The sequence below is a fragment of the Calidris pugnax genome, unplaced genomic scaffold, assembly GCF_001431845.1.
Source record: "Calidris pugnax isolate Ruff unplaced genomic scaffold, ASM143184v1 scaffold318, whole genome shotgun sequence".
Lineage (NCBI taxonomy): Eukaryota > Metazoa > Chordata > Aves > Charadriiformes > Scolopacidae > Calidris > Calidris pugnax.
The window spans coordinates 116,106-132,069 of NW_015091062.1; the positions used below are offsets into that span (position 1 = coordinate 116,106).

At 38.2% G+C, this 15,964-nt stretch overlaps 1 protein-coding gene across 1 annotated transcript in view; it reads right to left on the bottom strand.

Moving 5' to 3' along the window:
• Window positions 1–10,181, bottom strand: part of CCDC138 (coiled-coil domain containing 138) — a 38,981-nt gene extending 28,800 nt beyond the window's left edge. Inside the window, exons 1-6 of the mRNA XM_014956695.1 lie at window positions 10,126–10,181; window positions 9,361–9,499; window positions 8,456–8,571; window positions 6,685–6,869; window positions 3,337–3,495; window positions 57–176 (exon numbers count right to left, since the gene is read on the bottom strand). Of these exons, the coding sequence (XP_014812181.1) occupies window positions 57–176; window positions 3,337–3,495; window positions 6,685–6,869; window positions 8,456–8,571; window positions 9,361–9,494 (714 nt within the window). The 5' untranslated portion in view covers window positions 9,495–9,499; window positions 10,126–10,181. The remainder of the gene's footprint in view (window positions 1–56; window positions 177–3,336; window positions 3,496–6,684; window positions 6,870–8,455; window positions 8,572–9,360; window positions 9,500–10,125) is intronic.
• Window positions 10,182–15,964: the final 5,783 nt, after the last annotated feature.

Consider the following 15,964-nt stretch of genomic DNA (forward strand, 5'->3'; position numbering starts at 1 on the left):
TAAATTGTTGACTGTAACTTGTAAAAGTATTGGTAACAGGAAATAACTAATTTTACCTGTTTTCTTAAAGAGTCATTCATTTCCTTCAAGGTGTCAAATGATGACTTCAGCCTCCTATTTTCTTTAGTTACTTCTCTCAAGGCTTCTGTCAGCTGTTTAACTTCTGCCTTGTGTTGCTATAGAAATATCAAATTTAAATTACAAGAGACTATTTCAGGAACAATTCTAAGGTAAGTTCCATTTCAGTGTCAGAATAATACGACAAACTTCAATGATTAAGTTTGTAATTCTGCATGGCCAAACTTGCACATTCAACCAGTAGTGAGAAAAACAACATCCACACTCCGTATTAAGAAAAATCTATAAAGAATACAAGAGCAACATACAGAGCCAATTGCTCTTATTCTTTCTAGATTCTACCCAAAATAGATGAGATCAGTATGTACGTTTCTTAGACAAGTCAGACGTGGGAAAGGTCTGTGAACTAAAACCACTGACAAAAGGTTTTACTCACAGCTTATTCTTCTGTATAATGACAAAAAATAGTGATGCTGTTTTGCAACAACTTTTGAGGTTTCAACTAGTTTTTTCTGGTGTTGCTCTCTTTGAATCTGCAGAGTAAGAAACTAATCCTATGCCTCTTAGGCTAGTGCTCTGGTGTACAGCACAAGCATATGAATTGCTAACTACAACCTGCATACCCACTGCCATTTTTCTCATTCCAGTGAATCCTATTTTCGATTTAATCTCCTCTGGACACCAGTGTATCTGGTGCGCCACAGACTTGATAAAACAGCTAAGTTTTATTTTACTGAAAATATTCCAGCTATATATACATACTATTTTTCATTTCTCCCCTTCCATGAATTCACTATTCTTCACTCATTCACACACTCATTCTCTATTTTTCCATTTCAAGTCATATCCTCTCTTCTTCCATGTGCAAAGGACAAAAATAAAGCTCTGAAGACTTTTAAAGAAGCCAGGCCCTGAAGAGATCCTTCTCTGTATGTCTGCTTGAGAGCTTCAACTGCTGCTCTTCTTCAGTCAATAGGATCAGTCCAGCTGTGGGCAGGACACTCTTGTCTAAAGCACCTACCCACACTTGGCTAACACAACACAAAATGACAGAACCCCTTTTCATATCAATGAATCTGTAGATGCTGCCAACATGTAATTGAGTGTACCCTGCCACATCATATCCCATGGAATGTTTCACTTCCGTTTTCTACATACACAGTTAATATGTTTATTTGATGTTCAGTATCTGCTCTAGGAAGATTCAGTAGAGAATTATTAATCTGAAAAGTAAGCAGCACCAGTATGTTAAGCCATAGGGTTGTAGGTGATGCCTGGATGTCCAAGCGACCCACTTCCGTAGGCAAATCAGGCTATGTCATTCATAACACAACCAGCTACACCATTTCACTTCTTCCATGTTTGCCTAGTCTGTTCTCAAGTACTGGAAACACTGCAGTCCTACCAATCTATCTGTCCCTACACTTAACTATTTTTGCTTAGATTTATCTTTTCGTAACATGTAACCTAATTTTCCCTTACTACTACTATTACTACTTCTCCTATCACAGACATGAAAAAAATATGACTTTCTTCCTCTTTGTTGCAGTCTTTTATGTAGTTGAAGCTTGTCACATTCATGCTCAATTCATCCTCTGTGTTGAATCCAAGCATCCGCTCATCATCCTCTATTTCTGCAGCTGATATTTCTATTCAAGTGCAATACTGTACAGTCACGCCTTCTGAATTGTATAATGGCTTTTTTCAGACCTACCATATCTTCAATTTGTCAAGATCAATTTTAATCCTAATGTTCTGTTCCAGTATATGTGAAACTCCCCTTCACTTGCTATTTTCTTCAAATTTAATAAATGTGCATCAAACTTCCTATTGAAAATACTGAGTAACACCGGACTGAAAAGATACTCCAGAATCCACTATACACATTCCTTCAACTTTACAGTGAACTACTCTCTCACTACAGCTTCACACCAACTGCATTACGTTTATGTTATATTTTCCTAATATGATGATGAAAATGCCTTGCAAACCTGTATAAAAAAATTCTAATTAAGCCCGGACATATATGTAATTACTACTTCTGTATTAGCAATGCCCGTTACCTTACTGTAGTGGAAATGAGACTGACCAAAAATTTATGATTAACATACAGTAGTTATTAATTGCATTGTTTTCTGCATTGTGCTTCCCATGGTTTGTTCATAGCTTGCTTCAGGATTTATTTATGTATTTATTTATTTATTTATTTATTTATTTATTTATTTATTTATTTATTTATTTATTCTGAGAACTGGCATTAAGCTGATGGCTGTACAACTCTTTCCCTTTTGAAAAGAAAGGCACCTCATTTTTTTAGTCCTCAAATACTCTGTTTGACCTCCACAAATTTTCGCAGATAACCACTAATTTTTCCTGCGTTGTCATCAGCCAGTTCTCTAACTAGTGTAGCATTCTTAAAGCCCAGAAGATTTGAAACATTTAAATTAACATCTTGACCTATTCCTTCCCTGCTCAGAAGCTGAGGTCCTGCTCCTCTGACATCCTTTTCCACTTTTTAAAATGTAGTCTATCCTCCCTCAACAGCTTGTGGGAAAGGTTTATCTGCACACTTCGAAGAAATTTAATTTCTCAGCTTCTGTTTTTTGACACTAAGTATATATATTGGAGGACTTCTATAGGTGATATTCTGGATAATTACCAAAAGTTTTCAGAAGACCTAAATTCAATAGCGAATACCCACAAGAACAGTGTTGTTGAATTAGTTTTTCCATTGTTGAAATCATACCATTTCATTTCTTCCACCACCCTCAAAGTTATGTTGATTTTTTTCTTTCTTTGAACTTTCTGAGTCTTCTTCTGCAAATACTCTGGGCAATAGTTGTTATGTCATAAGATCTCATTGTGTCTTAAAGCCTTACCAAGGAAATCTACTTCAACTGCAGCTAACGAAAAGATACTCATTTAGGTTACATACAATTAAAGATAGACCACAATTCTTCCCCTAATACTGGTCATACAGTTTTTGCTAGTTTAGAAATATGTTACCTTTCATTTCTAAATTGTAACAGTAAAATGTACCTACACATCAGACAACTACATGCACCATTCTCAAACAGAAGCCATACAAAAACCCTATCAACACTGTTTCTTACTTTTAATGTAAATCTTTCATTTGGGCATTTCAAGCACTTTAAAGAAATAAGTATTATATCCAGCAAACATGCAATGACTTAAGATAACTACAAACAAATTAAATAGCATGTAGAGCAATAAACATCATTAAATATATTACTAGACCTCTTTTATAATTCCAAATTTCGTGTGAACTTCTTCCTCAACACCTCTTATTTTAGCCAAAGCTGCTTCATGTTTAAAAAGCAATGCTTCTCGCTCTGTTAAAAAATGTTCTCGTTTCTGGAGTTGCAGAGCATACTCCTGCTGTGCTGAACTTTCTCTCTGTATCAAGAAAACAAATGTTGAAACAACTTTAAAATCCATGAAATCACCACAGTTTATACTAAATTTGAATTTTCTCTCCCAGAGACATGCTTAGCTTTTTGTAAAATTATACAGTGTTACACAATAGCTTACTACTTAAAAGTATCCTGATGGACATCTATGTTTAGTTTCCCCACACATTAACCCTTGTGACTAATGCACGTTGGGATGGCTCAGCCTCCCAAAATACAAAATTCAACTCTACGTGGTTGTTCGAGTACAAACCTAGATAATTAAACTTAGGCTTTTGCTTCCAAAAGTTTTGGATAATGGTATTAAATGTAAGACAAAACAGAGTCTGATACAACTCTGATACAACTGTCTATCCTAAACACTAGGTTACTGTATTGTTTCTTCAACTAGTGGGAAGCATCCCTGAAAAAGCGGTGAGGAAAAAGAGATAAAAAATTGCTTTTGCAAAACACAGTCCTGGCAGGGAATCCAGCAGAAGCATGGGAGCTATTACAGAAGAAAACCATAAAGGAGGTTCTTCCGTTAGTGGCCTAGGCTTGTTAAGGGATGAACTGTTGGGATTCCCCAGCAGCAGAAAAATAAAGATAAGGCAGAATGGAGAGTTTTCACAGGGGGCCATGAAGGCAAGCACTCTTGAACGTCTAGAGCCAGGAGAAGAGTTCCAGATGCTCTCAGGAGAAGCAATGCTTGCAGGCATTTCCATCCGCGCCCACACTGCATCACCAGACACTCCTCTTGAATGTAGCAGGACTGTGTTCAGACTCCCCCAGGCTGAATTTTATCTGATCTACCCACTATGCAAGTCAAAGCACTGCTATCAAATCAGTTAATTGATTTAGGGGAAGAAGTGGATTATGTCAGAGTTCTAGTATATAAGTGATTGTGATTAGCGTAAGTAAAAAGTAATAGTTTTAGTATACAAGTAACTTCTGAATTCTCTGTCAAACGTGAGAATCTTCATAACATTACTCAACAACATTTTTAAGGCACTTCCAGATCCTACCTGGAGCTTCTGATGGATGACAAATAATTCATCATAAATTTGCCTGATGTGAGGTGGTATTAAGCCTTGACTATAGCACGCTTGAGCATCAGTTCCACTCACAATTTTCCTTATCAAACCATCGATAACACTTTGGTCACTATTTTCTTGTGTAGTTGCAGCCAAATGGGATGGTAAGGTGCTGCCTATGGAAAGGAAACCCCCATTAAAAAATTAGTCCTAAATAAATAATGACATGATTGTTTTAAAACATTGAAAAGTTATTTTGGGAATTTAGAGTGACAAATACAGAGCAAGAGGTATCAAAATGAGAAAATAATCTCTTAAAGAATTAAAGAGAATTGCTCAAAGCTGTGTTCCATGACTTGTTTGAATCCATCGGTCATCAGTAAAGTTCTATAAGTAAAACTGTATCTTGCTCTTCAATACAGAAATCCCATAGATATTTGTATGAAATCTATGCACAGACTGAATCGTAATGTAGCCAAAATCTCTTATTATTTTTGTAGGGGCTTTAGGCAAGTGATTCACTGCTGACTAGACCTTGGCCTGACATCTAAGTTAACAGAACGAGACTTAAGAAACTACTGGACATGATGTGAGAAACTGCTAGATGTGACAGATTACAGTGTAAGAAGCTGAAAAAAGGTGCAGATCGCACAGGGAGAAATGGCTGGATTTCACAAACAGGCCACAGTTCATAGATAATTGAAGGGAAGTACTGGGATCTTTTGGGGAGGGACATCTTGCAAGGCCAACTGCACCTAAGAACCACGTCAAGCCAAGATTACCTACGTGACAGTATGAGCAATACAAGTTTGGGTACTGTACTTTTGTACCCCACAGTACCCCAATACAACTTTTGGGTACTGTTACCAAAAGATACAGCTTTTTGTAACTTTTGTCTGAATAGAGTTAATTTTTTTCAGAGTGGCTGGGGGGGTGCTATGTTTTGGATTTATGATGAGAACAGTGTATACTCTCCCCACCCACTTAATACAACTCTTGGTGAGAGCCTATTAACAGTTCCATTGATCTGTTCTGCCTGCCTTCTTAGATGTCTTTTAGCTTCTTCCCAGGGTTGGCTGGCTGGCTGTCTCCACATTTCCAGATACACTTTCAAAAGAATTCAGCAATGTTCCTCTAAACCTAAAACTCTCCACAAGTGACAGAGCTACACTGATTCACAAATTCCTTCAATTGCAGCAGCATTTTCAAACATTTGCAAAGAATTAATGCCATCTGGTCCCTGCTACAGTCTTCCAGTTAGAATTTCCTGAGTTAACTGAACAACAGATAACATTCTCTCCCTAACCATTGCCAATTTTCAATCCTTAAAGTGATAAAAGACATCTGACTTCACAGAGCTGTAGTATTTGTTAATGCAGCTACTAGATACTTTTGTTTTAGATACTTAAAACAAAACAAAACAAACAAAAACACCAAAACACATCCTATTTCTTCACTCATATTATAAACTTATGTGACAACCATTTTCATAAAAAGTTGATTTTTCTTTTTAAAATGTTTGTTGGTATCGCATCAAGTGTGCCTGTACTTCCTAAATTAATTCTAAAGGAGTTAACTAAAAAGAGATAAAAAATTGCTTTTGCAAAACACAGTCCTGGCAGGGAATCCAGCAGAAGCATGGGAGCTATTACAGAAGAAAACCATAAAGGAGGTTCTTCCGTTAGTGGCCTAGGCTTGTTAAGGGATGAACTGTTGGGATTCCCCAGCAGCAGAAAAATAAAGATAAGGCAGAATGGAGAGTTTTCACAGGGGGCCATGAAGGCAAGCACTCTTGAACGTCTAGAGCCAGGAGAAGAGTTCCAGATGCTCTCAGGAGAAGCAATGCTTGCAGGCATTTCCATCCGCGCCCACACTGCATCACCAGACACTCCTCTTGAATGTAGCAGGACTGTGTTCAGACTCCCCCAGGCTGAATTTTATCTGATCTACCCACTATGCAAGTCAAAGCACTGCTATCAAATCAGTTAATTGATTTAGGGGAAGAAGTGGATTATGTCAGAGTTCTAGTATATAAGTGATTGTGATTAGCGTAAGTAAAAAGTAATAGTTTTAGTATACAAGTAACTTCTGAATTCTCTGTCAAACGTGAGAATCTTCATAACATTACTCAACAACATTTTTAAGGCACTTCCAGATCCTACCTGGAGCTTCTGATGGATGACAAATAATTCATCATAAATTTGCCTGATGTGAGGTGGTATTAAGCCTTGACTATAGCACGCTTGAGCATCAGTTCCACTCACAATTTTCCTTATCAAACCATCGATAACACTTTGGTCACTATTTTCTTGTGTAGTTGCAGCCAAATGGGATGGTAAGGTGCTGCCTATGGAAAGGAAACCCCCATTTTACATTAAAAAGTTATTCCTAAATAAATAACGACATGATTGTTTTAAAACATTGAAAAGTTATTTTAGGAATTTAGAGTGACAAATACAGAGCAAGAGGTATCAAAATGAGAAAATAATCTCTTAAAGAATTAAAGAGAATTGCTCAAAGCTGTGTTCCATGACTTGTTTGAATCCATCGGTCATCAGTAAAGTTCTATAAGTAAAACTGTATCTTGCTCTTCAATACAGAAATCCCATAGATATTTGTATGAAATCTATGCACAGACTGAATCGTAATGTAGCCAAAATCTCTTATTATTTTTGTAGGGGCTTTAGGCAAGTGATTCACTGCTGACTAGACCTTGGCCTGACATCTAAGTTAACAGACCAAAACTTAAGAAAGGACTGGACATGATGTGAGAAACTGCTAGGCGTGACAGATTACAGTGTAAGAAGCTGAAAAAAGGTGCAGATCGCACAGGGAGAAATGGCTGGATTTCACAAATAGGCCACAGTTCATAGATAATTGAAGGGAAGTACTGGGATCTTTTGGGGAGGGACATCTTGCAAGGCCAACTGCACCTAAGAACCACGTCAAGCCAAGATTACCTACGTGACAGTATGAGCAATACAAGTTTGGGTACTGTACTTTTGTACCCCACAGTACCCCAATACAACTTTTGGGTACTGTTACCAAAAGATACAGCTTTTTGTAACTTTTGTCTGAATAGAGTTAATTTTTTTCAGAGTGGCTGGTGTGGTGCTATGTTTTGAATTTATGATGAGAACAGTGTATACTCTCCCCACCCACTTAATACAACTCTTGGTGAGAGCCTATTAACAGTTCCATTGATCTGTTCTGCCTGCCTTCTTAGATGTCTTTTAGCTTCTTCCCAGGGTTGGCTGGCTGGCTGTCTCCACATTTCCAGATACACTTTCAAAAGAATTCAGCAATGTTCCTCTAAACCTAAAACTCTCCACAAGTGACAGAGCTACACTGATTCACAAATTCCTTCAATTGCAGCAGCATTTTCAAACATTTGCAAAGAATTAATGCCATCTGGTCCCTGCTACAGTCTTCCAGTTAGAATTTCCTGAGTTAACTGAACAACAGATAACATTCTCTCCCTAACCATTGCCAATTTTCAATCCTTAAAGTGATAAAAGACATCTGACTTCACAGAGCTGTAGTATTTGTTAATGCAGCTACTAGATACTTTTGTTTTAGATACTTAAAACAAAACAAAACAAACAAAAACACCAAAACACATCCTATTTCTTCACTCATATTATAAACTTATGTGACAACCATTTTCATAAAAAGTTGATTTTTCTTTTTAAAATGTTTGTTGGTATCGCATCAAGTGTGCCTGTACTTCCTAAATTAATTCTAAAGGAGTTAACTTGCATGAAAATTCTAAAGGATCTAACTTGCATGAAAAGTTAGATCCGCAAATTAAAATACATTTTAGCTAATCCTGTATTTCTGAACTCAGCAGAAATATATTACCTAGAAAGTTTTTTAAATTACGTTATACTTCATATAGAGTTGTAAAAATATTTAAAATTCAATATTTATTACCTGTTTCCACATATATAGCTGTATTTTGAACTGCATCAGTCTCAGAACAACTAATGGTATTTTCTTCTATTTCTAGACCACTCGAATCACAAAAAGAATCTTGGTCATCGTCAAAACTAAAAAAATATAAAAAAGCATTAATTTGAAATTGGTCAGTCCCTTTCTAAAATACTACATTTAGAGCACTGAGAAAAGTTTGTATAAAAGTAAGCATTGCTCAATCTAAGATTTTGATATTTGATATTTGACTGATAACAAATAGCATAGTTAAATAATTTGGATGGAAGGCATTATTACTCCTATGATTTTAACCACAACAATTAGTAATGTTGCTGACTTAAAAGTGTTAACAATAACTAGAATTTTCAAGCTGTAAGCATACATATGCAACAGGTAAAAGCAACACTCTGCTCTCACCATCAACCACCAAATTCCAGGAAAACTAAAAATACAAACCCACCTTTTTCATTACTTTTTCATATTTGGTGTAAAGTAGTTCTGAAAAGTGATTTCTTGGCTTTTGAAATTGAATTATCTCTAAATAAACTTAAAGCTCTTCATCAGCCTGAGCTACTTCTTTTACTCATAGTTCAGTTTGTATCATCCCTGTACTAGTTTGTATCACCTATTTCAGTTTATATCATCCCTGTATCCCAATAGCAATTCCAGTATAGATTAGATTAGACTAGATTAGATTAGATTAGATAGTGAGTGAGATAATATTCCTCATCAAAATCAGCATTCACATGATTTCATACATCAGCCACAAACACTTCTTTATTTAACAGGAATTTTAAAACAACTTCTGGATCTGTGCAATGTGAACATATTGTTTACTTATCATTTATCTGGATTATGAGAGATAATAAATGGTAAAGGAGAACTGAAGAGAAAAAAACTCTTACCAATCCCAGTTTTTAACACTTTGTAGGAAATCACTAGAAGATCTGATGCTGTTCTCCCCTCCACTTTCAGTAAATTCCAACTCTAAAGAACATTTGGATAAAGAAGTATTTGCATTTTCCAGTGAGCTGTCCATGTTACCTAGAATATATAAAATAATAATTATATTTTGTATTTGAAAAACTGACAGTAAGAAATCAACAAGTGTTTATTAGAAATGTTTGCCGTGTAATTATATAGGTTTAAGAACCAAAAAAACCCACTGACCCAGCCTGACAAATGAATAAAGAATTGCAATAGCTTAAACTATAAGAATTATTTAGTTTTCAAAGCAGATTTGTCTTTCTGAAGTTTTGCAGCTAGTCTTCATATAGTAATTCTTCTATAATCAAAGTCTGAGAAATAGATGTTTTCACCCTGCTGTCCTGCACCAGCAACATGTTTCCCAAGAAGCCCAAAGACATTCTAAGTATGAAACGTATATGTATCTTTAAATTAAAGCCAAACATATGGATTAGGAGGTGGACTCCTACCCACTACTTCAAACACAAACAAGTTGAGAAACACTGTTCTAAAGCATCCTTTGTGCTTTTTATGTAAATGTTAACATTTCCAGGCCGTCTCCCAGATATCCGAAACCCCTGATCAAGAATGTCCATCTATTTAAAATGGGGAAATACAAAACTACTTAAAGTAAATTTAGGAACAACACCGTTTTAGTATGTATTTTCCCTGAAAAAACATCAAAGCACATTGTTTGATATTACCTTTGTATATTAGGGAATTTCCGCTCTTATATTCAGTGTGTAATGCTCCTGATAGGCAATCCTACAAAAAAGGGCAAAATTACTGTAATACAGTCAGAATTTTCAGGGAAAGTATATGTCACAACTTACTTGTTTAAAAGTTACAGTGCCTTGTGACAGAACTCTTAGTACAAACTACTGACTTGGAAAAAGGAAGTATGTTTTTTCCAATATGCAAATGTACATGGCCCTCATATTAATATAAAGAGGCGAACATATTTTCCACAGTCTAATAATGAAATATTCATAGCGTTATATGTTAAAATAACTCCGAAGACAGTGACACAAAATAAGGGCATAAAAATAAGGGCATAAAAAAAGGATTAGTTAATCACAGAAACAGCGCCATCTATCGTTACATCTAGGCTTTTTATGTCAATGTTTCCTGCTCTACTTTTTCCTACTAACTTGTAAGTACATGCTAAAAGATGAATGACAGAAGTTTTAGACTACAAGCAAAATCAATTAAATGTACATTAGAAAATATCAGACTCAAAACAGCTCTCATGATCTTAGCTGTATTTCTCTGCATCTCTCTGCTGTGCTCTAAATGTAGTGACTGCTGCATTTTCTTGTACTTAAATCACGCATTTTAAGAAAACAACAAAAAGCACAAATCTTGCATTTCCTTCCTTGCAAGCAGTACCTTTTAAAGTATCAGTAATAGTTTTGTAAAGATAACTTTTGAAAATTATTTTTCTTTTAAGAACAGTTCTGTAATTCAAAGCAGAATATTTGCTAAGAAAAACATTAACATCCAGAGCACCACAAACTGCTATGTGAATTGCAAATCCTTCTGGAGGAGCTAAAGGCAGGTACATACAGATTTTAGCTTCTAAAGAACTCAAATCTTACTTCATATTTGAGACAGTTCCTGACCCTAAAATGACAGGTCACACTTCGTCAGAAAAAATGGCTGGCTTCAGTACTCATTTGATGATTCCCAGGACCAACTCCATCTCCCAATCCAACTATGTGTCTAGCCCAAATCTGGCTTTCAATCTCTCCCAATCTTTGGCTACTTATAGGAATTTTTACAACTTTTCCCTTGCAGTGTGAATTGGAACACTTAAAGTCTGTTCTCGCCTGGGCACACTGGATGCATTTGACCCCTGGAATATACATGCAAGAAACTGCAAAAATTTGTCTTGGTTAAAGACAAACTTTGGACAAAATATAAGTAAGCACAATCCAGTCCTATTATTCAAATCAGTGCAAGGAACCTGGCATTCTCTGATGCAAAATAGCATTGCTTTACCTCAGCAAGGGAATTATGCCCATCATAATTTACTGTCAGCTCATTGTGACACTTTTACAAACTATGGGTTTGATTCTCCTCTGATTGGACTAGATAAGGAAAAAATTCCTGCTCAATGGAAACAGAGCTAATTACCAGGCTTTTCCAAAAACCCACAAACACTCCTAACACATCCTAAATAAGGCTAGCAATTGCTGTAACAAAAGAAGATATGAAAGAAAACGGCTTATCCTGTTATATATATTTCATAAATGCCTAGTATACTACTTCTAAGAGCATTCATGTATTATCTTGCCCAACTGGCAGCCCCCAAAAGGTTTTAGGCAAAACCTAAGTGTCAAGCTGCTCAGGGATGGCATAAAACGTGGAACTGCAATTTCCAGGAAAAGTTCCAGTTCAGAGAAGGATGGCTCCAGCGCCTCCCCTGCGACCCCTCAGAGCAAGGGGACGGGGCTAGGACCAGAAAGACCACGCTTTACCCGTGAGCTCCTAAAGGCTGTTTAAATGCCGGGTTTGGCCCTCAGACAGCACCCGTACATGACATCAGTGTTTGCAGTGAACACCGAGGGAGAAGACACCGACACCCCCCAACTCCCTCCCTCCTCAGGGACCGGGCGAGGAAGAACGGCTTTGCCCTTCCTCCCATCCCCTCCTCTGGCGCGGAACCCTCCGCTCCCCCCGTCTCACCCTCGCCGGGCCCCGCCGCTGCAGAGGCTGAGCGGAGCGGCCCAAGCCCCAGCCGGGCCCCGCCATGCCGCGCCGCCGCTCGCGCTCGAAAGAACCGCCACCACAGTCCGGCGGGCGGGCGCGCGCAGGCGCGGCAGGCGGAGCGCACGCGCCCCCACCCGCCGGTTGGGGCGTCCCGTTACCCGGGGCCGGCGGCGGCGGGAAGCGGCGGCCGCGGAGCCGGGAGGGGGACAGCCAGGGGGCGGACAGAGGGGATACTCCCTCCTCCCCCCCCCCAAACCCGGCTAGGTGGGACAGGCACGCCACAGCGATCACTGCGTCCCTCCCGCCGGGCTCAAGCCTCTAGTATTGTTTGATCGTTTTACTGTCTAATCACAGAATGACATGGGGCTGGAAGGGACTTCTGGAGATCATCTACTCTTACCCTCAGTAAGTTCGCAGACGACACCAAGCTGGGTGGCAGTGTTGATCTGCTGGAGGGTAGAGAGGCTCTGCAGAGGGATCTGGACAGGTAGAGAGGTGGGGGTTGGTCTCTTCTCTCAAGTCACAGGCGACAGGACGAGAGGAAATGGCCTCAAGTTACACCAGGGGAGGTTCAGGCTGGATATTAGGAAAAATTTTTTCACTGAAAGGGTTATCAGGCATTGGAATGGGCTGCCCAGGGAGGTGGTTGAGGCACCATCCCTGGAGGTGTTCAAAAGACAGGTTGATGTAGTGCTGGGAGGTATGGTTTAGTGATGGTGATGCTTCTTGTTTGATGTGTGGGTGTCTATTTTTGTCAGTTAGGTTGACGGTTGGGCAAGATGATCTTTGAGGTCCCTTCCAACCTAGAAGATTCTGTGATTCTGTTCTTGATTACTCCAACCCCCCTGCCAAAGCAGGTCCACAGGCAGGTTTTGAATGTCTCCAGAGAAGGAGACTCCACCATCTCCCTGGGCAGTGCTCTGCCACCCTCAAAGTAAAGAAGTTCCTCCTCATGTTTAGGTTTAGTGCCCACTACCTCTTGTCCTGTTGCTGGGTGCCACTGAAAAAAGGAAGTAGTGCTGTGGGAAGTGAGCTAAGTTTTGCTTCAGCTAATTGATGTATCATTGTTAGTGTGATAGTACTAACAAAGAAGCCTTAGTAAGAGTAGAGTCTAATAAATTGTATCCAATTAATCCCCAGAAATGCCCTTGGTCTGTCAAGGGATCCTTGTTCGCAGAGCGTTATCTAGGGGAAGAGAAACACACTGGAACGTGGCCTTCGACACAGGAACCCAGAGGGTAGGGGAGTACCAATAAGGCCAAAGAAACCAGTCTGGTAAATCTGCAAAGTTGATGGTAGCAAAGACTCTGAAATAACATGTAGCATAATCAACTAATCAAAGGTGTGTTTAGGATAATGATTTCCTAGAATAGGTGTATATGTGCCTTATATGGGAAAAAGTGCAAAATAAACCTCTAATAGGTCAAGCGGTCGGGAAGAATGTGAGCGGAGACAGAAACTCAAGCAGCCGGGATAAAGGTATAAAATTCCTGAAAGCTAAAAGATCATCGTCCATCTATTTTTGGTGTACCCGATTCAGCACTGTTTCATATTAATAAATTATAATTTTTTTAATCTTTGCTTTGGTGACTTTGTCCTCTTTAAATTCTAAGATGCGAGTCGATGTTTCTCACAGTGCTATTTTCCCTTAAAAAAATAAATTCAAACATATTTCAAAGCAGAGTATGTTACATATCTCCAACTTAAGAGATCATAACGTCAAACTGGTTACCTTGAGAAGATCCTTTATAGTGCCAGCTCTGCGCTGTAGAGCAGGAGTTTAAAAAAACAACCCCATGGTTATTAATGCATATTCACTACTGAAAGACAAAGTTTCAAAAGATAAAATAACCATCCTCCATAAGCTGCAGTGAGGTTGCAGAAGTGCCACAGGAAATGAAGCTCATAAACATACTGAGAAGAGAGCATTAGCAGTGGGTTAACTACAGCATTTCAGCAAACATCCCAATGTCAAGCAGATGGCTTTCACTAAATTAAGTCATTAGAAATATTCTATGTACAAAGAAAACCCTAAAAAGCTGGTACATTTCTCTAGCAAAAAAATCTAAACATTTAAGAAATGGACTCTAGTTTCAAATGCTGAACTGCTAATTTGGAGACTTCACTCAGCCCAAACCAGCACCTACATGGCAGCTGCCTCAGATCGCTTTATGCGCATCCAGATAATAAGTTTGAAAAGCCTTCAGTTTACTGACCAGCAATTGGCACCTACAATTTGCATATTCAAAATAGAGATTTATGACAGCAGGAAGACAAATTATGCAAGTTTGTTCTTTTTTTAAACAAACCAGAGTGAAGACAAGACATTTATTTTAACAAGACTAAGATTTAATTTTTAAAATTTGACATTTAATACAAATATGTCAGGATAACACAAATACACCTGAAATATGCCAGTGTCTGAACTTTTTATTTAACATGCAAAAATCAATTAGAACACATAAAAAAGTGCCCACTACCTCTTGTCCTGTTGCTGGGTGCCACTGAAAAAAGGAAGTAGTGCTGTGGGAAGTGAGCTAAGTTTTGCTTCAGCTAATTGATGTATCATTGTTAGTGTGATAGTACTAACAAAGAAGCCTTAGTAAGAGTAGAGTCTAATAAATTGTATCCAATTAATCCCCAGAAATGCCCTTGGTCTGTCAAGGGATCCTTGTTCGCAGAGCGTTATCTAGGGGAAGAGAAACACACTGGAACGTGGCCTTCGACACAGGAACCCAGAGGGTAGGGGAGTACCAATAAGGCCAAAGAAACCAGTCTGGTAAATCTGCAAAGTTGATGGTAGCAAAGACTCTGAAATAACATGTAGCATAATCAACTAATCAAAGGTGTGTTTAGGATAATGATTTCCTAGAATAGGTGTATATGTGCCTTATATGGGAAAAAGTGCAAAATAAACCTCTAATAGGTCAAGCGGTCGGGAAGAATGTGAGCGGAGACAGAAACTCAAGCAGCCGGGATAAAGGTATAAAATTCCTGAAAGCTAAAAGATCATCGTCCATCTATTTTTGGTGTACCCGATTCAGCACTGTTTCATATTAATAAATTATAATTTTTTTAATCTTTGCTTTGGTGACTTTGTCCTCTTTAAATTCTAAGATGCGAGTCGATGTTTCTCACAGTGCTATTTTCCCTTAAAAAAATAAATTCAAACATATTTCAAAGCAGAGTATGTTACATATCTCCAACTTAAGAGATCATAACGTCAAACTGGTTACCTTGAGAAGATCCTTTATAGTGCCAGCTCTGCGCTGTAGAGCAGGAGTTTAAAAAAACAACCCCATGGTTATTAATGCATATTCACTACTGAAAGACAAAGTTTCAAAAGATAAAATAACCATCCTCCATAAGCTGCAGTGAGGTTGCAGAAGTGCCACAGGAAATGAAGCTCATAAACATACTGAGAAGAGAGCATTAGCAGTGGGTTAACTACAGCATTTCAGCAAACATCCCAATGTCAAGCAGATGGCTTTCACTAAATTAAGTCATTAGAAATATTCTATGTACAAAGAAAACCCTAAAAAGCTGGTACATTTCTCTAGCAAAAAAATCTAAACATTTAAGAAATGGACTCTAGTTTCAAATGCTGAACTGCTAATTTGGAGACTTCACTCAGCCCAAACCAGCACCTACATGGCAGCTGCCTCAGATCGCTTTATGCGCATCCAGATAATAAGTTTGAAAAGCCTTCAGTTTACTGACCAGCAATTGGCACCTACAATTTGCATATTCAAAATAGAGATTTATGACAGCAGGAAGACAAATTATGCAAGTTTGTTCTTTTTTTAAACAAACCAGAGTGAAGACAAGACA